Source organism: Oncorhynchus gorbuscha, linkage group LG10 (assembly GCF_021184085.1).
Source record: "Oncorhynchus gorbuscha isolate QuinsamMale2020 ecotype Even-year linkage group LG10, OgorEven_v1.0, whole genome shotgun sequence".
NCBI lineage: Eukaryota > Metazoa > Chordata > Actinopteri > Salmoniformes > Salmonidae > Oncorhynchus > Oncorhynchus gorbuscha.
Window position 1 is genome coordinate 88,535,243 of NC_060182.1, and position 25,352 is coordinate 88,560,594.

General features: G+C 42.7%; 1 protein-coding gene across 1 annotated transcript in view; it reads left to right on the plus strand.

Annotated features, from left to right (window-relative positions):
- The first annotated feature begins 10,749 nt into the window (after positions 1–10,749).
- LOC124046690 (nesprin-1-like) overlaps positions 10,750–25,352 on the plus strand; it is a 182,390-nt gene continuing 167,787 nt past the window's right edge. Inside the window, exon 1 of the mRNA XM_046367362.1 lies at positions 10,750–11,029. Coding sequence (XP_046223318.1) covers positions 10,963–11,029 — 67 coding nt within the window. The 5' untranslated portion in view covers positions 10,750–10,962. The remainder of the gene's footprint in view (positions 11,030–25,352) is intronic.

The window sequence follows — 25,352 nt, forward strand, 5'->3', positions numbered from 1 at the left end:
ATCCTGACATGACCCTCCAGCATGACAGTGCCACCAGTCATACTGCTCGTTCTGTGCGTGATTTCCTACAAGAAAGGAATGACAGTGTTCTGCAAAGGCCAGCGAAGAGCCCGGATCTCAATCCCATTGAGCAGGTCTGGGACCTGTTGGATCATCGGTGAGGGCCAGGGCCATTCTCCCCAGAAATATCCGGGAACTTGCAGGTGCCTTAGTGGAAGAGTGGGGTAACATCTCACAGCAAGAACTGGCAGTCCATGAGGAGGAGATGCCCTGCAGTACTTAATGCAGCTACACAAAATACTGACTGTTACCTTTGATTTGAACCCCCTCTTTGTTCAGGGACACATTATTCCATTTCAGTTAGTCACATGTCTGTGGAACTTGTTCAGTTTACGTCTCAGTTGTTGAACCTTGTTATGTTCAAATATACAAATATTTACACTGAAAATAAATGCAGTTGACAGTGAAAAGACGTTTCTTTTTTATATATTTATATATTTTTTATGTTTAGCTCACATAATATAAATTAAAAGTATGCATTAATGTGTCTGTAATATAATCCATGTGGCAAAAACGAATGAAGAAATTAATTAATGCATTTCTATAGTTTCCAAAATATTTTTCACAACAGTGGGGGAGTGCCAAGATGAAGGTACGATGGCTTCAACATAGAGAGCCTTGTTTTCATCTAGTGTATATATAAATCATCCGTTGCCAAACTGTTTGAGCAGACGCTTGGCTCTCCTTTAATCCCGGTTGCCATGTAGGTTACGTTGGGCGCGTTCCAGGTCGTTTTTAATTGTAGTCATGATGTGCGGATCATCAGCTCTCACAGAGCCTGGAGAGGTGTTTATACCGCTTAAGGATCGGACACTTTTTTTTCCAATTTTCGCCTAAAATGACATAACCAAATCTAACTTCCTGTAGCTCAGGACCTGAAGCAAGGATATGCATATTATTGATACCATTTGAAAGGAAACATTTTGAGGTTTGTGAAATGTGAAATTAATTTAGGAGAATATAACACATTAGATCTGGTAAAAGATAATACAAAGAAAAAACGTGTTTTTTTTGTACCACCATTATGTATTATTCCAGCCCAGGTATAATTTAGATTTTGGCCACTAGATGGCAGCAGTGTATGTGCAACGTTTTAGACTGATCCAATGAACCATTGCATATCTGTTCAAAATGTTGCATCAAGACTGCCAAAAATGTGCCTAATTAGTTTATTAATACATTTTTAAGTTCATAACTGTGCACTCTTCTCAAACAATAGCTACTGTAAATTGGACAGTGTAGATAGATTAGCAAGAATTTAGCCAGCTAGCCAGCTAGCTAACGTCCACTGATTAGCTGCACTGGAGAAACTATTACACTCAACTGAACGACTTGATTAGTGTAGTGTTAGCTAGCTACATAGCTGTCTTTGTATCTTCATATCCAAGATAATTGTGTAGTTTAGGTTTAGAGTGTGTAGTCTTAGAGTGATTATCTTAATTTACCGAGGTTAGCTAGCCAGCTATTTGTCGTCCTTAACGTAGGAGACACTGCTAGCTAGCCAACAGCTAGCCAACAGCTAGCCGACGTCTACCGAATAGACTCACAACCCGGTCGCATTCACAGGTAGTATCACATTTTCATTTCATTTCATTACAGTACAACGGTTTGATTTGTTTGATCGTAGCTAGCTACATAGCTAGCTACATAGCCGTCTTAGTATCAAAGATAATTGTGTAGTCTAGAGCGATTTTCTAGGTTAGCTAGCCAGTAATTGTCGTTCTTTTAACGCAACGTAACGTAAACAACACTACTAGCTATCCAGCTAGCCCCCGAATAGCAGCACTGCAGAAACTATTACACTCAACGGAACGACTTGATTAGTGTAGTGTCAACAACACACCCACTGCCAGCTAGCCTACTTCAGCAGTACTGTATCATTTTAATAATTTTAGTCAATAAGATTCTTGCTACGTAAGCTTAACTTTCTGAACATTTGCAACGTGTAGTCCACTTGTCATTCCAATCTCCTTTGCATTAGCGTAGCCTCTTCTGTAGCCTGTCAACTATGTGTCTGTCTATCCCTGTTCTCTCCTCTCTGCACAGACCATACAAACGCTCCACACCGCGTGGCCGCGGCCACCCTAATCTGGTGGTCCCAGCGCGCACGACCCACGTGGAGTTCCAGGTCTCCAGTAGCCTCTGGAACTGCCGATCTGCGGTCAACAAGGCAGAGTTCATCTCAGCCTATGCCTCCCTCCAGTCCCTCGACTTCTTGGCACTGACGGAAACATGGATCACCACAGACAACACTGCTACTCCTACTGCTCTCTCTTCGTCCGCCCACGTGTTCTCACACACCCCGAGAGCTTCTGGTCAGCGGGGTGGTGGCACCGGGATCCTCATCTCTCCCAAGTGGTCATTCTCTCTTTCTCCCTTACCCATCTGTCTATCGCCTCCTTTGAATTCCATGCTGTCACAGTTACCAGCCCTTTCAAGCTTAACATCCTTATCATTTATCGCCCTCCAGGTTCCCTCGGAGAGTTCATCAATGAGCTTGATGCCTTGATAAGCTCCTTTCCTGAGGACGGCTCACCTCTCACAGTTCTGGGCGACTTTAACCTCCCCACGTCTACCTTTGACTCATTCCTCTCTGCCTCCTTCTTTCCACTCCTCTCCTCTTTTGACCTCACCCTCTCACCTTCCCCCTACTCACAAGGCAGGCAATACGCTCGACCTCATCTTTACTAGATGCTGTTCTTCCACTAACCTCATTGCAACTCCCCTCCAAGTCTCCGACCACTACCTTGTATCCTTTTCCCTCTCACTCTCATCCAACACCTCCCACACTGCCCCTACTCGGATGGTATCGCGCCGTCCCAACCTTCGCTCTTTCTCCCCCGCTACTCTCTCCTCTTCCATCCTATCATCTCTTCCCTCTGCTCAAACCTTCTCCAACCTATCTCCTGATTCTGCCTCCTCAACCCTCCTCTCCTCCCTCTCTGCATCCTTTGACTCTCTATGTCCCCTATCCTCCAGGCCGGCTCGGTCCCCCCCTCCCGCTCCGTGGCTCGATGACTCATTGCGAGCTCACAGAACAGGGCTCCGGGCAGCCGAGCGGAAATGGAGGAAAACTCGCCTCCCTGCGGACCTGGCATCCTTTCACTCCCTCCTCTCTCCTTTTTCCTCCTCTGTCTCTGCTGCTAAAGCCACTTTCTACCACGCTAAATTCCAAGCATCTGCCTCTAACCCTAGGAAGCTCTTTGCCACTTTCTCCTCCCTCCTGAATCCTCCTCCCCCTCCCCACCCCTACTCCCTCTCTGCAGATGACTTCGTCATCCATTTTGAAAAGAAGGTCGACGACATCCGATCCTCGTTTGCTAAGTCAAACGACACCGCTGGTTCTGCTCACACTGCCCTACCCTGTGCTCTGACCTCTTTCTCCCCTCTCTCTCCAGATGAAATCTCGCATCTTGTGACGGCCGGCCGCCCAACAACCTGCCCGCTTGACCCTATCCCCTCCTCTCTTCTCCAGACCATTTCCGGAGACCTTCTCCCTTACCTCACCTCGCTCATCAACTCATCCCTGACCGCTGGCTACGTCCCTTCCGTCTTCAAGAGAGCGAGAGTTGCACCCCTTCTGAAAAAACCTACACTCGATCCCTCCGATGTCAACAATTACAGACCAGTATCTCTTCTTTCTTTTCTCTCCAAAACTCTTGAACGTGCCGTCCTTGGCCAGCTCTCCCGCTATCTCTCTCTGAATGACCTTCTTGATCCAAATCAGTCAGGTTTCAAGACTAGTCATTCAACTGAGACTGCTCTCCTCTGTATCACGGAGGCGCTCCGCACTGCTAAAGCTAACTCTCTCTCCTCTGCTCTCATCCTTCTAGATCTATCGGCTGCCTTCGATACTGTGAACCATCAGATCCTCCTCTCCACCCTCTCCGAGTTGGGCATCTCCGGCGTGGCCCACGCTTGGATTGCGTCCTACCTGACAGGTCGCTCCTACCAGGTGGCGTGGCGAGAATCTGTCTCCTCACCACGCGCTCTCACCACTGGTGTCCCCCAGGGCTCTGTTCTAGGCCCTCTCCTATTCTCGCTATACACCAAGTCACTTGGCTCTGTTATAACCTCACATGGTCTCTCCTATCATTGCTATGCAGACGACACACAATTAATCTTCTCCTTTCCCCCTTCTGATGACCAGGTGGCGAATCGCATCTCTGCATGTCTGGCAGACATATCAGTGTCAATGACGGATCACCACCTCAAGCTGAACCTTGGCAAGACGGAGCTGCTCTTCCTCCCGGGGAAGGACTGCCCGTTCCATGATCTCGCCATCACGGTTGACAACTCCATTGTGTCCTCCTCCCAGAGTGCTAAGAACCTTGGCGTGATCCTGGACAACACCCTGTCGTTCTCAACCAACATCAAGGCGGTGGCCCGTTCCTGTAGGTTCATGCTCTACAACATCCGCAGAGTACGACCCTGCCTCACACAGGAAGCGGCGCAGGTCCTAATCCAGGCACTTGTCATCTCCCGTCTGGATTACTGCAACTCTCTGTTGGCTGGGCTCCCTGCCTGTGCCATTAAACCCCTTCAACTCATCCAGAACGCCGCAGCCCGTCTGGTGTTCAACCTTCCCAAGTTCTCTCACGTCACCCCGCTCCTCCGTTCTCTCCACTGGCTTCCAGTTGAAGCTCGCATCCGCTACAAGACCATGGTGCTTGCCTACGGAGCTGTGAGGGGAACGGCACCTCAAACAAGGGCACTGCGTTCATCCACCTCTGGCCTGCTCGCCTCCCTACCACTGAGGAAGTACAGCTCCTGCTCAGCCCAGTCAAAACTGTTCGCTGCTCTGGCCCCCCAATGGTGGAACAAACTCCCTCACGACGCCAGGACAGCGGAGTCAATCACCACCTTCCGGAGACACCTGAAACCCCACCTCTTTAAGGAATACCTAGGATAGGATAAGTAATCCCTCTCAACCCCCCCCCTTTAAGATTTAGATGCACTATTGTAAAGTGACTGTTCCACTGGATGTCATAAGGTGAATGCACCAATTTGTAAGTCGCTCTGGATAAGAGCGTCTGCTAAATGACTTAAATGTAAAATTTAAGCTTTCTGCCCATAACAGATCTCTAAGATCCCCAGTGTGAATACAATAATGATGACCTGGTACGCAAACAAAAACATTTTCAGAGAAAAATCAGTTGATTAGAAATAAAAATATCAAATATCAATGTTGATATCAGTGAGTCAACAGATGAAGATATTTTTGCCAGCAATAATCGGAAATCATTTTGCAACAAAAACATACATGTGTTTTTAATAGCATTGTTGTAACGATTTTCTTTGGTGGAAGAAGGTGAAGAGGACCTAAGTGCAGCGTGGTACATATCCATAATAATAACAGCTGCCTCTGATTGGGAACCATACCAGGCCAAACACAGAAATACAAAACATAGAACAAAACATAGAATGCCCACCCAATTCACGCCTTGACCAAACTAAAATAGAGACATAACAAAGGAACTAAGGTCAGGACGTGACAATACCTGGCCCGAGGAGACACACTGGTTGTCTGGAGACCAGGGCTGGCACCATCCGCCCTGGCTGGATTCTCACCCTAGCCGGCAGATGCGGGTACTGGGCTAAGAACGCGTACTGGGGACACCGTGCGCTCCTCCGCATAACACGGTGCCTGACCAGTAGGATGCCCGCCACGGTAAGCACAGGGAGTTGGCTCAGGTCTCCAACCTGACTCTGCCACACTCCCCGTGTGCTCCCCCCAAAACATTTTTTGGGGCTGCCTCTTGGGCTTCCTTGCCAGCCGTGTTTGTGTTGCCAACTCCATTCTCCGGTATCCCTCCTCGCACTGTTCTAGAGAATCCCAGACGGGCTCCGGCACTCTCCGTGGGTCGACCGACTACCTCTCTATCTCCTCCCATGTTGTCTCATACTCCAAATAGCGCTGCTCACCTGTCCAGGAGTCCCTTTCACCACGCTGCTTGGTCCTTTGGTGGTGGGTAGTTCTGTAACGATTTTCGTTGGTGGAAGAAGGTGAAGAGGACCAAAGTGCAGCGTGGTACGTATCCATAATACTTCATCAAGGCAAAGGGTGACAACTTTGAAGACGTATTTTATATATTTTTATTTGTTTAACACTTTTTTTGGTTACTACATGATTCCATATGTGTTATTTCATAGTTTTGATGTCTTCACTTCACATTATTATTCTACAATATAGTAAATAAATAGTAAAAATAAAGAAAAGCCCTTGAATGAGTAGGTGTGTCCAAACTTTTGACTGGTACTGTATTTATTCCCAGGTGGCATATGTGACATCATAAGGTGCATTCCTCTTGAAAGATGTGGATGACACTGTCATGTGTGGGAGGAGGAGTCTGTGTGGGCAGGATTCCTTTAAGACTGCTGTTACCCAACCAGAAAGATTTCTGTTGGGGTTGAACTGGCATGAGGGAGGCAATATCTGCTGCTGATAAATTGGTGGCAGTAGTGTCATGAAGGGGCAAGGTATCCTGGTTGGTACCAATAGCGGAAACTTTCATGCTTCCTGCCCCTCTCTCTAGTTAAAAAAATGTTGCTGGCGCTTTGCTTATCTGTGTGGGACAGAACTCTGGGAAACAAGGTAGCTTCCTCTGACCGAACTCTGGGAAACAAGGTTGCTTGCTCTGACAGAACTCTTGGAAACAAGGCTGCTTCCTCTGACCGAACTCTGGGAAACAAGGTTGCTTCCTCTGACAGAACTCTTGGAAACAAGGCTGCTTTCTCTGACAGAACTCTGGGAAACAAGGCTGCTTCTTCTGACATAATTTCCTCTTGTGAACAATGTCTTCTTGGCTCCATTATTCAAATATGGTGATTTACTTGTATGGCAACTATGTGATTTTTAGATCAAGAGCCTTTTTGATGTTCTATAAAGTGCTGCAAATGTATATTGTAATGTATAGGGGTAGGGACTATGGGGGTAGAGCGTACATAAATATAAACACAACACTGTTGCACACAATAACCTATTTGTTTCCAAGTGTCTCGCAAGTGTTTCACTAAGGTTATGATCGGCAAACCCACCAAGAAAACTCACTATCCAAAAAAAGTCTGCAATGCACACAATCAAGTATACAGTGTGCTGGGATTTACTTAAATTGTTGTGCTACTCCCACTTCCCAAAACTCTAAGCCCTCCCTTGCTCCAGTGGTTCCCATGTAGGCTGCAATAATCTATGGGCGCTGTCACTGAATTGCTGATATGGAGTGGTTGCCTAGAATCTAGATGTCAAATAGACATTGCTGAATAAAAGTATATTGTAGCTAATCACTTGGCCTACCAAGACACACTGTGTAGTTGGCACTGTGCCCACGTACATTGACTCTGTACAGGAACACCCTGTATATAGCCACACTACTGTTATTTATTGTTTATTATTGCTCCTTAATTATTAGTTGTATTTCTAAATTGTATTTCTTATTTTTTTTCTTATAACCGCATTGTTGGTTAAAGGGCTTGTAAATAAAATCCAATTTTATTTGTCACATACACATGGTTAGCAGATGTTAATGCGAGTGTAGCGAAATGCTTGCGTTTCACTGTAAGGTCTAATACACCTGTTGTATTCGGGGCATGTGACAAATAAAATTGGATTTGTTTTTATTTGACAGACCTACTGTAGACCCATACAGTAAGGCAGACAAACTATACATTACTTCAAGGAACCAAAAGATGGCAGTGAAGTCCAATGATAGACAGACTTACATTTTTAAAAAACATATGCTCATGAAACATCTAATTCTGGGAAAGAGAAGCTAAAGCTGAAAGTATAAGTTGATACAAACAGTACACGACTAACATATTTGTTGCATAAGAAAATGTATACATGTCAATGGTTGAATGAAGCAATAACATGTTTCAAACTACACCCTATTTTTGTGACATCCACACACTGACACATTCACAGGCATCATCACTGGACACCAATATAATGTCAATAAACTGTAAAGGAAACCCACTGTGCACACATTGGTTGAGACAAAGTTGTTTCGACGTAATTTATATACCAACGAGGGATATAAATTGAATTGATGTCTGTGCCCAGTGGGAAGGAAAGTTCCAATTCGACATGGCGCGCATAGCGTAACTTTAGCGCGAGGATCAGATTATCACTTTTTTTATAACAAGAAACTACAAGGAACTGAAAGTGTATCTAATATTTCTACAATGTTGCACATTCAAAACTATTGCTACAAACACTTGGGAGACCGCTACAACGTTTGAATGTTACCATTGGCAACATAGTAAAACATACACTTCCTGCCTAAAATTGAGGCTGCAGGATTGGCTACAGAATTGAGCCTAGTGGTAAAAACCGGGTGAACACTGTATTTAGTGCAACGTTTCTTAGTTACATTTATTTGACTAGATACATCAATTTGTATCAATTTGTTTTACTAATGTGTTACTAGTACTACAACTGCGTAGTCTATGTTCCTTTTTTTTGTTTTGTTATTTCACCAAATGAGGGAAGGCATATTTCTCGTATAGCCTATATCTAATGGATGCAACAGCGCGAGACAAGGTCTTCTAATAGAGCCTACATTGAAGTGAGTGACTATGCAAAGTTTTTGTTGTTTGAAGTGCGTCTCAAAATTAACAATTTTTGACAGTTTAGGCTTACAGTAGACTTCATGTCACTTTTTCGTAGTATTTTCTGATTTCATTTATACTGTATGCACTAGGGAGTTTTGGTAATAATGCATCTTAAGCACATTTATAAAGGCTTATGAGCTATGTATTGCTAATTTGTTTATTTGATATTAATCTAATAGTACATGCTTGACAGTGCCTTCAGAAAGTATTCATACCCCATGACTTATTCCCCATTTAGTTGTATTACAGCCTGAATTCAAAATAGATTATATTTTTACAGATTTATTTTCTCACCCATCTAAACACAATACCCATAATGACAAAGTGAAAACATGTTTTTAGAAATGTTTTGCAAATTTGTTGAAAATGAAATACAGAAATATCAAATGTACATAAGTTAAAGTATTAAAGTTTTAATTTTCACCTTTATTTAACCAGGTAGGCCAGTAGAGAACAAGTTCTCATTTACAACTGCGACCTGGCCAAGATAAAGCAATAAGTATTCAATCCCCTGAGTTAATACTTAGTAGAGTCGCCTTTGGCAGTGATTACAGCTGTGAGTCTTTCTGGGGAAGTCTATAAGAACTTTGCACACCTGAATTGTGCAACATTTGCCCATTATTCTTTTTAAAATTCTTCAAGCTCTGTCAAGTTGGTTGTTGATAATTGTTAAACAGCCATTTTCAAGTATTGCCAAAGATTTTCAAGCCGATTTAGGTCTAAACTGTAACTAGGCCACTCAGGAACATTCAATGTCGTCTTAGTAAGTAACTCCAGTGTATATTTGGTTTTGTGTTTTAGGTTATTGTCCAGCCGATTGTCCTGTTGTCCTGTTTGTTGGAAAGCAGACTGAACCAGGATTTCCTCTAGGATTTTGCCTGTGCTTAGCTCTATAGCCCTTACCTATGACAAGCATACCCATAACATGTTGCAGCCACCACCATGCTTGAAAATATGAAGAGTGGTACTCAGTGATGTGTTGTGTTGGATTTTCCCCAAACATTACACTTTGTATTCAGGACAAAAAGTACATTTCTTTGCCATATTTGCTGCAGTTCTACTGTAGTTCCTTGTTGCAAACATGATGCTTTTTTGTTGAATATTTTTATTCTGTACAGGCTTCCTTCTTTTCAATCTGTCATTTAGGTTGGTATTGTGGAGTAACTACAATGTTGTTCATCCATCCTCAGTTTTCTCCTATCACAGCCATTCAACTCTGTAACCTTTTTACAAAGTGTAATTAAGAACTTCACCATGCTCAAAGGGATATTCAATGTCTGCTTTTTTATTTTATCTATCAACCAATAGGTGCCCTTCTTTGCGAGGCATTGGAAAACCTCCACGGTATTTGTGGTTGAATGTGTGTTTGAAATTCAGTGCTCGACTGAGGGACCTTACAGATAATTGTGGGGTACTGATATGAAGTAGTCGTTCACAAATCATGTTAAGTACTATAAATGCACACAGATTGAGTTCATGAAGCGTTTTATGTGACTTGTTATACAAATCTTTACTCCAGAACTTATTTAGGCTTGCCATAACAAAGGGGTTGAATATTTATTGACTCAAGACATTTCAGAAACATAATTCCACTTTGACATTGTGGGTTATTATGTGTAGGACAGTGACACACAATGTAAATTCAGGCTGTAACAAAACCAAATGTGGAAAAACGTCAAGGGGTGTGAATACTTTCAGAAGGTGTTGTAGCTGTCACTTTTAAAGAAAAACACACTGACTGGCACACCTGTCGTCTCTCTCCTCTCTCCTCTCTAGATATTGAATGGAAGGACGACTGGGTAGCAGAACTGCTCATCTCCCTATCTGAAACCTGAGATTCGAGTGGACCCCTCTGCTGCTTGAGAGAGAGAGAGAGAGAGAGACAGAGAGAGAGAGAGAGAGTGAAAGAAAGAAAGAAAGAAAGAAAGACAGAGAGAGAGAGAGAGAGAGAGAGAGAGAGAGAGAGAGAGAGAGAGAGACAGGGAGAGAGATAGGGACAGAGAGAGAGAGAGAGACAGAGAGAGACAGAGAGAGAGAGACAGAAAGAAAGAAAGACGGAGACTAAGAGAGACAGAGAGAGAGAGACAGAGGGAGAGATAAGACAGCGAGAGAGAGAAAGGGAGAGAGACGGAGAGAAAGACAGAGACACAAAGAGACATACATAGAGGCAGAGAGATACACAGTCAGAGAGAGGAGGGGCATGAGTGTTGCCCTTCTCAGAAAAGTAACGTGTTGTCTCATCTGCATCAGTGTATTACCTACTGTGATCCAGTCCAGTAGCAGAGAAACGACATGGCCTCACCATGGAAGTCCGGAAGAAACCCCAAGGATATTGCCAACGTGATGCAAAAACTACAAGGTAGATCTCATTCAATTGGATTCTATTGTGGTACTGATACCTTGGATGCGTACGAAATGGCATCCTATTCCCTGGCTTACATAGTGCACTACTTTACATTTGGCCAGAGCTCTGACCAAACATAGTCCACTATATAGGTTATAGGATGCAATTTTAGACAAACCTTCTGTATATGTACTGTATGTTTGCTGTGCCGCCTTGCTATTATTCTGATTCAATACCTTGGCTCTGTGCCTGCATGTCTGGAGTTTGTTCAATACCTTGGCTCTGTGCCTGCATGTCTGGAGTTTGTTCAACACCTTGGCTCTGTGCCTGCATGTCTGGAGTTTGTTCAATACCTTGGCTCTGTGCCCACATGTCTGGAGTTTGTTCAATACCTTGGCTCTGTGCCCACATGTCTGGAGTTTGTTCAATACCTTGGCTCTGTGCCAACATGTCTGGAGTTTGTTCAATACCTTGGCTCTGTGCTCACATGTCTGGAGTTTGTTCAATACCTTGGCTCTGTGCCCACATGTCTGGAGTTTGTTCAATACCTTGGCTCTGTGCCCACATGTCTGGAGTTTGTTCAATACCTTGGCTCTGTGCCCACATGTCTGGAGTTTGTTCAATACCTTGGCTCTGTGCCCACATGTATGGAGTTTGTTCAATAATTTGGCTCTGTGCCTGAATGTTTGGAGTTTGCCATGTTCCCCTGCATGGTAGAATGAACAATGCAAACTCTCCCAGACACACATATACAGGCAAAGTTATTGTACTCTGTTCTATTCTATTCCACTATACTCTATTCTGCTTTATTCTAATATATTCTATTTTACTCTATTCTATTATCTTACACTCTATTCTACTCTATTCTACTCTATTCTACTCTACTCTACTCTACTCTACTCTACTCTACTCTACTCTACTCTACTCTACTCTACTCTACTCTACTCTACTCTACTCTACTCTACTTTATTCTATTCTACTCTATTCTAGTCTACTCTATTCTACTCTATTCTAGTCTACTCTATTCTGCTCTACTCTATTCTACTCTACTCTATTCTATATTTTACTCTATGCTATTCTACTGTATTCTATTCTACTCTATTATATGCTACTCTTTTCTACTCTACTCTATTATACTCTATTATACTCTATTCTATATTCTACTTTATTCTACTCTATTCTACTCTATTCTATTCTACTCTACTCTACTCTACTCTACTCTATTTTATTATACTCTACTATATGTTATTCTACTCTATTCTACTCTATTCTATATTCTACTCTATTCTACTCTACTCTACTCTACTCTACTCTACTCTACTCTACTCTACTCTACTCTACTCTACTCTACTCTATTCTATATTCTACTGTATTATACTGTATTCTATTTTACTCTATTCTACTATATTCTATTCTATTCCACTATATTATATTCTACTTTACTATATTCTATTCTGCTCTATTCTATTATCTTCTACTCTATTCTATTCTAATCTATTCTACTCTACTCTATTCTATTCTACTCTATTCTATTATTTCTACTATATTCTATTCCACTATGTTCTATTCTACTTTATTCTATTCTATTCTATTCTACTTTATTATATTCTATTACATTCTACTCTACTCTATTCTACTCTATTCTACACTATTCTATTCTACACTATTCTACTCTATTCTACTGTACTCTATTCTATTCTATTCTACTGAATTCTATTCTACTCTACTCTATTCTATTCTTCTTTCCTCTATTCTATTATATTCTACTCTATTCTGTTATATTCTACTCTATTCTACTCTATTTTATTATATTCTATTCGGACATAACTCAAACAATATGCTGGGGCAGGTTCATTAAGCAGTACACACAAAACACCAGTCTCTACATGAACATTGAAGAGGCGACTCCGGAATGCTGGCCTTCTAGGCAGAGCTCCTCTGTCCAGTGTCTGTGTCCTTTTTCCCATCTTAATCTTTTCTTTTTATTGGCTAGTAGTTTTCTTTGAAACTCTGTCTAGAAGGCCAGCATCCCGGAGTCTCCTTTTCACTGTTGACATTGAGACTGGTGTTTTGCAGGTACTATTTAATGAAACTGCCAGTTGAGGACTTGTGAGGCATCTGTTTCTCAAACTAGACACACTAATGTACTTGTCCTCTTGCTCGGTTGTGCACCGGGGCCTTCACTCCTCTTTCTATTCTGTTTAGCGCCAGTTTGCGCTGTTCTGTGAAGGGTACACAGCGCTGTACGAGATCTTCACTTTCTTGGAAATTTCTAGCATGGAATAGCCTTCTTTTCTCCGAGCAAAAATAGACTGACGAGTTCCAGAAGAAAGTGCTTTGTTTCTGGCCATTTTGAGCCTGTAATTGAACCTACAAATGCTGATGCTCCAGATACACAACTAGTCTAAAGAAGGCCAGTTTTATTGTTTCTTTAATTAGGACAACAGTTTTTAGCTGTGCTAACATAATTGCAAAAGGGTTTTCTAATGATCAATTAGCTTTTTAAAATTATCAACTTGGGTTAGCTAACACAACGTGTCATTGGAACACAGGAGTGATGGTTGCGGATAATGGGCCTCTGTACGCCTATGTAGATATTCCACAAAAAATCAGCTGTTTCCAGCTACAATAGTCATTTATAACATTAATAATGTCTACACTGTATTTCTGATGAATTTTATGTTATTTTAATGGACAAAAAAAAGAAGCTTTTCTTTCAAAAACAAGACATTTCTAAGTGACCGCAAACTTTTGAACGGTATTGTATATTATTTTAAATATATATTTTTAAATATCTTCCTTCTTTATTATTTTCCACTAACCCTACCACCCCTTCCCTAATTGGAGTAAACTAATGGACAACAACACTTAGGCTTCTATGTCCATCTTATACAGTGCCTTGCGAAAGTATTCGGCCCCCTTGAACTTTGCGACCTTTTGCCACATTTCAGGCTTCAAACATAAAGATATAAAACTGTATTTTTTTTGTGAAGAATCAACAACAAGTGGGACACAATCATGAAGTGGAACGACATTTATTGGATATTTCAAACTTTTTTAACAAATCAAAAACTGAAAAACTAGGCGTGCAAATGTGGCAAAAGGTCGCAAAGTTCAAGGGGGCCGAATACTTTCGCAAGGCACTGTATATAGTATATACATTTTGTGGACACAGTGTATTTTAAGTTAGTTATCTTTTTTAATATATTTGTCTTTAGTCCTACCCTTCAGCTACCCTCAACCCCTCCCATCTATCTATCCAGTTTTGACTTCTAATTGCCATACATGTTCCAATTGTGCTGTGATTTTTCACATAGCTCCTACAGATTGTAAATTAAAGATACATTTTTTTGCTAAGAGTAATATTTATTATTGATCGATTGACTATGACTTTTCAAATCACCCAGAAATCAGTGTCTTGTTTGTCATGGCCTTGTGTGCACTGCCACTGAAGTGTTGCCTGGGGGATAGGCTAAGGCAGTCTTATTACATTGGAGAGAATGACCCCTATTCATTCATCCCAAAACAGTGAATAAGGAACCTCTTGTGTTTTCTTGTTGTTGTAGTCTTTTTGGGAACTAAAGTTAAAATAATTGATAATTTCATTAAGGTAACTGAAGAGGTTCATTTAGAGAATTCCTGCAATAGAAGGAGTGTTCATCGAGCTACAAAGAGAAGCATTGTTGTAGTTTGTCCCTAGATAAATGTATTTAAAAAAAATATATATATATAGTGCAATAATATAGTACAATAAGAATATATTCTCAGAAATGTGGCAGTTGTTTTCCAGAGCCATATATTACACATGGTTGGTGACATTGATATAAAACACCATATCCTGTTTGCTCTAAACCACATAAAATGTTCATGACACTTCCTCACTATGTACACTGAACAAAAGTATAAACGCAACATGCAACAATTTCCATGATTCTACTGAGCTACAGTTCAGTACATCAGTACATTTAGATAAATTCATTAGGCCCTGATCTATGGATTTCACATGACTGGGCAGGAGCGCATTGGCCCACCCACTTTGGAGCAAGGCCCACCCACCGGGGAGCTTGGCCCAGCCAATCAGAATGATCTATTCCCCACAAAAAAGGCTTTATTACAGACATAAATATTTGTCAGTTTCATCAGCTGTCCGGGTTTCTTGTCTCAGAGGATCCCGCAGGTGAAGAAGCCGGTTGTGGAGGTCCTGGGCTGACGTGGTCTGACGTTGTGAGGCCGGTTGGACGGACTGCCAAATTATTTAAAAGGATGTTGGAGGTGGCTTATGGTAGAGAAATTAACATTGAATTCTCTGGCAACAGCTTTGGTGGACATTCCCGCAGTCAGCATGCCAATTGCACGCTCCCTCAAAACTTGAGATATCTTTTTTTTTTTTTTTTTTTTTTTTATTTCACCTTTATTTAACCAGGTAGGCTAGTTGAGAACAAGTTCTCATTTGCAACTGCGACCTGGCCAAGATAAAGCATAGCAGTGTGAACAGACAACACAGAGTTACACATGGAGTAAACAATTAACAAGTCAATTACACAGTAGAAAAAAAGGGGGGTCTATATACAATGTGTGCAAAAGGCATGAGGAGGTAGGCGAATATTTCCAATATTGCAGATTAACACTGGAGTGATAAATGATCAGATGATCATGTGCAGGTAGAGATATTGGTGTGCAAAAGGGCAGAAAAGTAAATAAATAAAAACTGTGGGGATGAGGTAGGTGAAAATGGGGGGGCTATTTACCAATAGACTATGTACAGCTGCAGCGACCGGTTAGCTGCTCAGATAGCTGATGTTTGAAGTTGGTGAGGGAGATAAAAGTCTCCAACTTCAGCGATTTTTGCAATTTGTTCCAGTCACAGGCAGCAGAGTACTGGAACGAAAGGCGGCCGAATGAGGTGTTGGCTTTAGGGATGATCAGTGAGATACACCTGCTGGAGCGCGTGCTACGGATGGGTGTTGCCATCGTGACCAGTGAACTGAGATAAGGCGGAGCTTTACCTAGCATGGCCTTGTAGATGACCTGGAGCCAGTGGGTCTGGTGTCGAATATGTAGCGAGGGCCAGCCGACTAGAGCATACAAGTCGCAGTGGTGGGTAGTATAAGGTGCTTTAGTGACAAAACGGATGGCACTGTGATAAACTGCATCCAGTTTGCTGAGTAGAGTGTTGGAAGCTATTTTGTAGATGACATCGCCAAAGTCGAGGATCGGTAGGATAGTCAGTTTTACTAGGGTAAGCTTGGCAGCGTGAGTGAAGGAGGCTTTGTTGCGGAATAGAAAGCCGACTCCTGATTTGATTTTCGATTGGAGATGTTTGATATGGGTCTGGAAGGAGAGTTTGCAGTCTAGCCAGACACCTAGGTACTTATAGGTGTCCACATATTCAAGGTCGGAACCATCCAGGGTGGTGATGCTAGTCAGGCATGCGGGTGCAGGCAGCGATCGGTTGAAAAGCATGCATTTGGTTTTACTAGCGTTTAAGAGCAGTTGGAGGCCACGGCAGGAGTGTTGTATGGCATTGAAGCTCGTTTGGAGGTTAGATAGCACTGTCCAATGACGGGCCAAAAGTATATAGAATGGTATCGTCTGCGTAGAGGTGGATCAGGGAATTGCCCGCAGCAAGAGCAACATCATTGATATATACAGAGAAAAGAGTCCGCCCGAGAATTGAACCCTGTGGCACCCCCATAGAGACTGCCAGAGGACCGGACAGCATGCCCTCCGATTTGACACACTGAACTCTGTCTGCAAGGTAATTGGTGAACCAGGCAAGGCAGTCATCCGAAAAACCGAGGCTACTGAGTCTGCCGATAAGAATATGGTAATTGACAGAGTCGAAAGCCTTGGCAAGGTCGATGAAGACGGCTGCACAGTACTGTCTTTTATCGATGGCGGTTATGATATCGTACCTTGAGTGTGGCTGAGGTGCACCCGTGACCGGCTCGGAAACCAGATTGCATAGCAGAGAAGGTACGGTGGGATTCGAGATGGTCAGTGACCTGTTTGTTGACTTGGCTTTCAAAGACCTTAGATAGGCAGGGCAGAATGGATATAGGTCTGTAACAGTTTGGGTCCAGGGTGTCTCCCCCTTTGAAGAGGGGGATGACTGCTGCAGCTTTCCAATCCTTGGGGATCTCAGATGATATGAAAGAGAGGTTGAACAGGCTGGTAATAGGGGTTGAAACAATGGCGGCGCATAGTTTCAGAAATAGAGGGTCCAGATTGTCAAGCCCAGCTGATTTATACGGGTCCAGGTTTTGCAGCTCTTTCAGAACATCTGCTATCTGGATTTGGGTAAAGGAGAACCTGGAGAGGCTTGGGCGAGGAGCTGCAGGGGGGGGGCGGAGCTGTTGGCCGAGGTAGGAGTAGCCAGGCGGAAGGCATGGCCAGCCGTTGAAAAATGCTTGTTGAAGTTTTCGATAATCATGGATTTATCGGTGGTGACCGTGTTCCCTAGCCTCAGTGCAGTGGGCAGCTGGGAGGAGGTGCTCTTGTTCTCCATGGACTTCACAGTGTCCCAGAACATTTTGGAGTTGGAGCTACAGGATGCAAACTTCTGCCTGAAGAAGCTGGCCTTAGCTTTCCTGACTGACTGCGTGTATTGGTTCCTGACTTCCCTGAACAGTTGCATATCGCGGGGACTAGTCGATGCTATTGCAGTCCGCCACAGGATGTTTTTTTGCTGGTCGAGGGCAGTCAGGTCTGGAGTGAACCAAGGGCTGTATCTGTTCTTAGTTCTGCATTTTTTGAACGGAGCATGCTTATCTAAAATGGTGAGGAAGTTACTCTTAAAGAATGACCAGGCATCCTCAACTGACGGGATTAGGTCAATGTCCTTCCAGGATACCCGGGCCAGGTCGATTAGAAAGGCCTGCTCACAGAAGTGTTTTAGGGAGCGTTTGACAGTGATGAGGGGTGGTCGTTTGACTGCGGCACCGTAGCGGATACAGGCAATGAGGCAGTGATCGCTGAGATCCTGGTTGAAGACAGCGGAGGTGTATTTGGAGGGCCAGTTGGTCAGGATGACGTCTATGAGGGTGCCCTTGCTTACAGAGTTAGGGTTGTACCTGGTGGGTTCCTTGATGATTTGTGTGAGATTGAGGGCATCTAGCTTAGATTGTAGGACTGCCGGGGTGTTAAGCATATCCCAGTTTAGGTCACCTAACAGAACAAACTCTGAAGCTAGATGGGGGGCAATCAATTCACAAATGGTGTCCAGGGCACAGCTGGGAGCTGAGGGGGGTCGGTAGCAGGCGGCAACAGTGAGAGACTTATTTCTGGAGAGAGTCATTTTCAGAATTAGTAGTTCGAACTGTTTGGGTATGGACCTGGAAAGTATGACATTACTTTGCAGGCTATCTCTGCAGTAGACTGCAACTCCTTCCCCTTTGGCAGTTCTATCTTGACGGAAGATGTTATAGTTATTGGTGGCCTTCCTGAGCCAGGATTCAGACACGGCAAGGACATCAGGGTTAGCAGAGTGTGCTAAAGCAGTGAGTAAAATAAACTTAGGGAGGAGGCTTCTGATGTTGACATGCATGAAACCAAGGCTTTTTCGATCACAGAAGTCAACAAATGAGGGTGCCTGGGGACATGCAGGGCCTGGGTTTACCTCCACATCACCCGCGGAACAGAGAAGGAGTAGTATGAGGGTGCGGCTAAAGGCTATCAAAACTGGTCGCCTAGAGCGTTGGGGACAGAGAATAAGAGGAGCAGGTTTCTGGGCATGGTAGAATATATTCAGGGTATAGTGCGCAGACAGGGGTATGGTGGGGTGCGGGTACAGCGGAGGTAAGCCCAGGCACTGGGTGATGATGAGAGAGGTTGTATCTCTGGACATGCTGGTTGTAATGGGTGAGGTCACCGCATATGTGGGAGGTGGGACAAAGGAGGTATCAGGGGTATGAGGAGTGGGACTAGGGGCTCCATTGTGAAGTAAAACAATGATAACTAACCTGAGCAACAGTATACAAGGCATATTGACATTTGAGAGAGACATACAGCGAGGCATACAGTAATCACAGGTGTTGAATTGGGAAAGCTAGCTAAAACAGTAGGTGAGACAACAGCTAATCAGCTAGCACAACAACAGCAGGTAAAATGGCGTTGACTAGGCAACGGGGCCGACAGATAAAACAAACAAGCAGAATGGAGTACCATGATTAATGGACAGTCCAGCGTGCATCAGCTATGTAGCCAAGAGATCAGTGTCCAGGGGGCAGCGGTGGATGGGGCAGGGGAGCTGGACTGGCGAGTGTTATCCAGGTTAAAAACTAACAATGACTAAATAGCTTTTAGCTAGTTAGCTGGTTAGCTTCTGGAGGTTCCTGAGTGTGTTCTAAAAATTAAAAATAATAGCAATTCCGTATCACATTGGGTGAGGTAGGTTTCCGGAAGGTATAAACAAATTTTAAAGAAAATCGGGAAGAGATAGAAAGTACATATGGGCCACTGACTGTTTGGGACGCGGCGATGCAGACGGTTAGCAGGCCTGTGCTAACAAGCTAAGAGTTAGCAGGCCGGGGTAAACAAGGTAGTAGTTAGCGGACCTGGGCTTAACAAGCTAGCAGTTAGCAGGCCGGATTAGCAGGCAAGGAGATAGCGAGGGCTAGAGAGTTAGCCTTTGGGAGACGTCGCGATGGGGTGAGTCTGTTTATTCCTCTTCATGCGGTGACATCGATAGACCGGTCGTGGGTCCGGGTATTGTAGCCCAGGAGTATGCTACGGTGGCAGCACAGGGGCCCTGGCCGGGCTAACTTCAAGCTACGTGGGTGGAAATGCTAGCCAGAAGTAATCAACCAGGGTTGCGGTTTAGCTCGATAGCTAGTTGTGAAGATCCAGCTGAAGAAAATGTTCCGTTTGCGGTGGGAATCCGGGGATAAAAAAAAAGGTCCGTTATGCTCTGGTTAGCGTCGCGTTGTTTGAACTGGCGAGAGCTTTCCAAGCTAAAGGTTAGCTGATGACCGGTTAGCTGAAGACCGCTAGCATAGCTGGTGGTTAGCTGGCTAGCTTCAGGTTAGCTGCCTAGCTTTAGCTTCAGCTAGCTTCAATTGAGGGGTTCCGGTTCCGAAGTAAATATAAATACTTTAGGAAGAAGTAGCTACATTGGGTGAGGCGGGTTGCAGGAGAGTATTTGGAAGCTTAGGTTTAGCAAAATGTAAAACGAAAAAGAGACGATATATACAGAGAGACAATACGCCAGGACGACTTACTGCTACGCCATCTGTGCCATTGTGTTGTGTGAAACTGCACATTTTATAGTGGCCTTTTATTGTCCCCAGCACAAGGTGCATCTGTGTCATGATCATGCTGTTTAATAAGCTTCTTGATATGCCACACCTGTCAGGTGGATGGATTATCTTGGCAAAGAAGAAATGCTCACTAACAGGGATGTAAACTAATTTGTGCACCAAATTTGAGAGAAATAAGCTTTTTGTGCGTATGGACCATTTCTGGGATCATTTATTTCAGATTATCAAACATGGGACCAACACTTTACATCTAGCTTTCATATTTTTGTTATAGTTCAGGATATAAAAATAAGTTATTCTTAGTCACTGTCTTGTTTTCGAGAAGTAGAGCAATGCTACTTGGGAAAGTGATACGGTTGTCAGGCATCTCACACTTTGGTTGCCATGGAGCCCAACACTTGCTGCAATGGAGCAATCATAGCTTGCTATTACTATTTGTTATCTGAACTTAATGATCAGCATTAAATACAGTTTGTAGGAGTTTGTTTTATAATTACTGTGTTGTTGTTGTTACATGCTTAAGTGCAAGTGTTTGTAGGTCCGATATGACATGAATCAAGAATAATCCTAATTCAGCTCTGCTGCGTCGGTTGAAGGTTCTTAATATGGTTCCTCCTCTGCTCTTAAAGTTCTTTGGAGAACTCTTGCTAGATAAATAGTTAAGTGGGGGGTTGGGGGTTCTTGTTGTGTCATCTACGGTTCTTCAGAATTCTAAAAGGTTCTTGTTGTGTCATCTATGGTTCTTCAGAATTCTAAAAGGTTCTTGTTATGTCATCTATGGTTCTTCAGAATTCTAAAAGGTTCTTGTTGTGTCATCTACGGTTCTTCAGAATTCTAAAAGGTTCTTGTTGTGTCATCTATGGTTCTTCAGAATTCTAAAAGGTTCTTGTTATGTCATCTATGTTTCTTCAGAATTCTAAAAGGTTCTTGTTGTGTCATCTACGGTTCTTCAGAATTCTAAAAGGTTATTGTTGTGTCATCTACATTCTGCAGAATTCTAAAAGGTTCTTGTTGTGTCATCTACGGTTCTTCAGAATTCTAAAAGGTTCTTGTTGTGTCATCTACGGTTCTTCAGAATTCTAAAAGGTTCTTGTTGTGTCATCTACGGTTCTTCAGAATTCTAAAAGGTTCTTGTTGTGTCATCTACGGTTCTTCAAAATTCTAAAAGGTTCTTGTTGTGTCATCTACGGTTCTTCAGAATTCTAAACGGTTCTTGAAATGTATGAAAGCCTGCAGACGTGTCTCTTTCATATCACACAGCAAATTGGCCAGTGTTACCTAATGTTGTTTTTTCAGTGTAACATTTTGAGTGTTGATTAATGATTTAAATGAACACTCTAAATAGTTAAATTAACACTCAGTGGTGTAGAATAACCTCAGTGTTGGTGTTAATAACCAGAGTTGAACCAAAACCCTGCCCATCTGTCATTATCATATTTCTCAGCACGCTCTATTGCAGGTTGATTTTTAGAATAGTTTGTTCCAATATATATGTTTTTGCATGTACATTGATTGAGTCATTAATCTTATGCTACTCAAATATAAATAAGATACATTTTACTAAACTGATCCAACCTGTTACTTGGACTTATTTCACCCATTACTGGAATGGTTGTTCCAGTTCATATACTTTAGGTTGTCTCATTTAGGTAGTCTTTAGGTAGTCTAGTTTAGGTAGTCTCATTTAGGTAGTCTAGTTTAGGTAGTCTCATTTAGGTAGTCTAGTTTAGGTAGTCTCATTTAGGTAGTCTTTAGGTAGTCTCATTTAGGTAGTCTTTAGGTAGTCTAGTTTAGGTAGTCTCATTTAGGTAGTCTTTAGGTAGTCTCATTTAGGTAGTCTTTAGGTAGTCTCATTTAGGTAGTCTTTAGGTAGTCTCATTTAAGTAGTCTTTAGGTAGTCTCATTTAGGTAGTCTTTAGGTAGTCTCATTTAGGTAGTGTTTCCAATCTTGACAGTTATTTTTAATGCAGGGTAAAATTCCAAATATTTGATATTACACATCACTTTGCAAGCCAGCATAATATGACTTGCAGACCTGATATGGCCTGTAAACCATGAGTTTCACTTCACTGTATTAGGGTAAAACTTGGCCACGGTTTCCCAAACTCGGTCCTCCAAGGAGTGCACATGTTGTTCTTTGCCCTAGCACTACACTGCTGATTCAAATTGTTAACTAATCATCCAGTTTTGATCATTTGAATCAGCTCTGTATTGTTAGGGCAAAAACCCCACGTTCACCCCTTGGGGTCCCGAGGACCAACTCAGGGAAATGCTGAACTGGGCCCACAAAATAAGGCCTTATGAAATAATGTACAGTATTGTCTTAAAGAATTTAATTTGAATGATAACACAATCACTTAGGATCTTAATGAATGCACCAACCATGTCTTTGTCACTAACAAGCATAGTCATGGGTGATACTGGTAACTCAAAGGGCACCCTGGGAAATATGCAAATAAGGCTCAACACCTTATTTCCATAAAATAAGGTGATGAGTGTGTGTGGTTCTTCAAAGAACCATCCCTTTTAAGGTTCTTCAGAGAACCTCAAATGGTTCCCCTATGGCATCGCTCTGAAGAACCTTATTTGGTTCTAACTGGAACCCTTATTTTTAAGAGTGTATCAAAGCCAATCTTCAACTGAGAAATATTTCTGCTCGCTGAAATGGAAGTCTATCCTAGGACAGAGAACAGATCAATACAGGATAGTCTTTCCGTTGGTGTCCCCCCCCCCTGTCACAATGGCATCAGGTCATCACCACCATCCTCTGATAGGGGCCATCCCTGAATTGAGAGTCTAGGGTTTCAGCTTGCACCTTCACCTGTGGGAGTTTTGTCCATAGAAATTCTAAATCCATCCCTGAATTGAGAGTCTGTGGTCCCAATTATCTTCCCCTTGGCCCCAACCCTTGGATGTTTGCAGATCTGAAGGGTCAAAAGTGTAGTGTAGTGATGGAACTCACAGGTCTGCAAACATCAAAGTGTTCTGGGTTAGGGGAAGGCGTAGGGAGTGAATTGGGACCGAATTTCAGCTCGTAACCTGCACCACTTGTGGATGTTTTGTCACTCTGATAGTAGGCGGATGTGTGTGTGGCTCGTTACCATAGTTACTGTGTTATGAATCATCTCTGTGTGTTTGTACCACTTCTGTCTATTTCTATATGTATTCGTTGTGTGTGTGTAGCTTGTTACCATAGTTACTGTGCTATGAAACACGTGTGTGGTTGTGCCACAACTTTCCGATAACCAACTTCCTGCTCTTTAAGAGGATGTTTTCCTGGGCGTCAACTTTAGCTATTTCTAATCTTTGTCAAATGTTGAAGCGATAAGTGCCACCATAGGCCAGAACACCTGCCATTTGAGTGGAGGGTAATGTAATCATCACAACATTTCTAGATAGAGATTATGTCTTAAACTATACAGGAAAGTGTAGTTGCTGAGATGTAAAGTGCAAGGTTTGGTATTTTTATTCATTCATTTTTGTGAATAAATCATCATCTTTGAGAAAGACGTGATGGTGACCGAACACTAAAATGTTATTAAAGGCTAAATGTAGTTGTTAAACATTTTCCTGTGTGAATGTGTGTGTGAGCGTGCATGTTTCAGTGCCCGTGTGTGCATGTGTGTGTGAGCGTGCATGTTTCAGTGCCCGTGTGTGCATGTGTGTGTGAGCGTGCATGTTTCAGTGCCCGTGTGTGCATGTGTGTGTGAGCGTGCATGTTTCAGTGCCCGTGTGTGCATGTGTGTGTGAGCGTGCATGTTTCAGTGCCCGTGTGTGCATGTGTGTGTGAGCGTGTATGTTTCAGTGCCCGTGTGTGCATGTGTGTGTGAGCGTACATGTTTCAGTGCCCGTGTGAGCGTGCATGTTTCAGTGTTCGTGTGTGCATGTGTGTGTGAGCGTGCATGTTTCAGTCCCCGTGTGTGCATGTGTGTGTGAGCGTGCATGTTTCAGTGCCCATGTGTGCATGTGTGTGTGAGCGTGCATGTTACAGTGCCCGTGTGTGCATGTGTGTTTGTGTTGAAACCTTACTCTCAAACTCTTTACTTAGGCATGCCCAAGCTTGAACTGGGCATGTGCTAACCTGGCTCAATGTAAGGCAAAGCTTACTACGTTCGGCCAATGACAACCTAGTGTGTGTACATCTTACCAAACAGTTGGTATATGTTTGACATCCACTGAAACGCTTGATTATTTGACAGGTAAACTCAACAGTGAACAAACCCTATTCATGTAGGCTAGATTTACGGAAGTGACACAAGATGTGGCTCCTCTTGGCATCTGTTTGCTGCTCCTTCCTCTTTTCCTGAATTTCTATTCATAATATTTTAAGCCCCTCATATTTGTTAGAACAGTGGATATTTTTAGCATGTAAATCTTGGTGGGACAAAAACAATAATAAGTGGGATGCATGCCGGCAAAGCCACTACACAACACGACACTAAACAATACATTAATTTCACTATAACGGTGACAAACGGTGCCCACAAACTGTTAGGGTCTACATAAAGCTGTCCCAACTGCAGTCCCAACATCTTGTGACTGCTACACCTGGCTATCAGCAGAGCTTTGTCTGGCAGCAAAGCATTATATATATATATATACATATCTTTTAAAAATCTATCTCCTTTATTATTTTCCGCTAACCCTACCACCCCTCCCCTAATTGGAGTAAACTACTGAACAACTAATGATTGTGTTGCATATCAGTTCTTAAACCTTGTGCCATGGAATCGGTATATCAAACTATTTTGCAATCTATATTGCGCAGTGGTCAATTTTTTGGTCCTTAAATGAAACGGGTATATTTTTTGATTTATCAACATATTTCTTTAACCAATTTTGGTCTATAATGCAAGGCCGACAGACAAGTTCCTTACGTTTTTCCTCTTCCACTTGCCTCTTCAATTTTTGCGGTAATGCTGCAATTAGTTGGTTGTAATTTTGGGTAGAGCAGACATTTCCATATATTTTTGTTAGCTGCATGTGTGACATCACTCCACCAGTCCTATTTATTATATATTTTTCACACTAATTGATAAAAAATTATGTTTTTTTTAAATCAATTAGTTTACTTGAGTTTA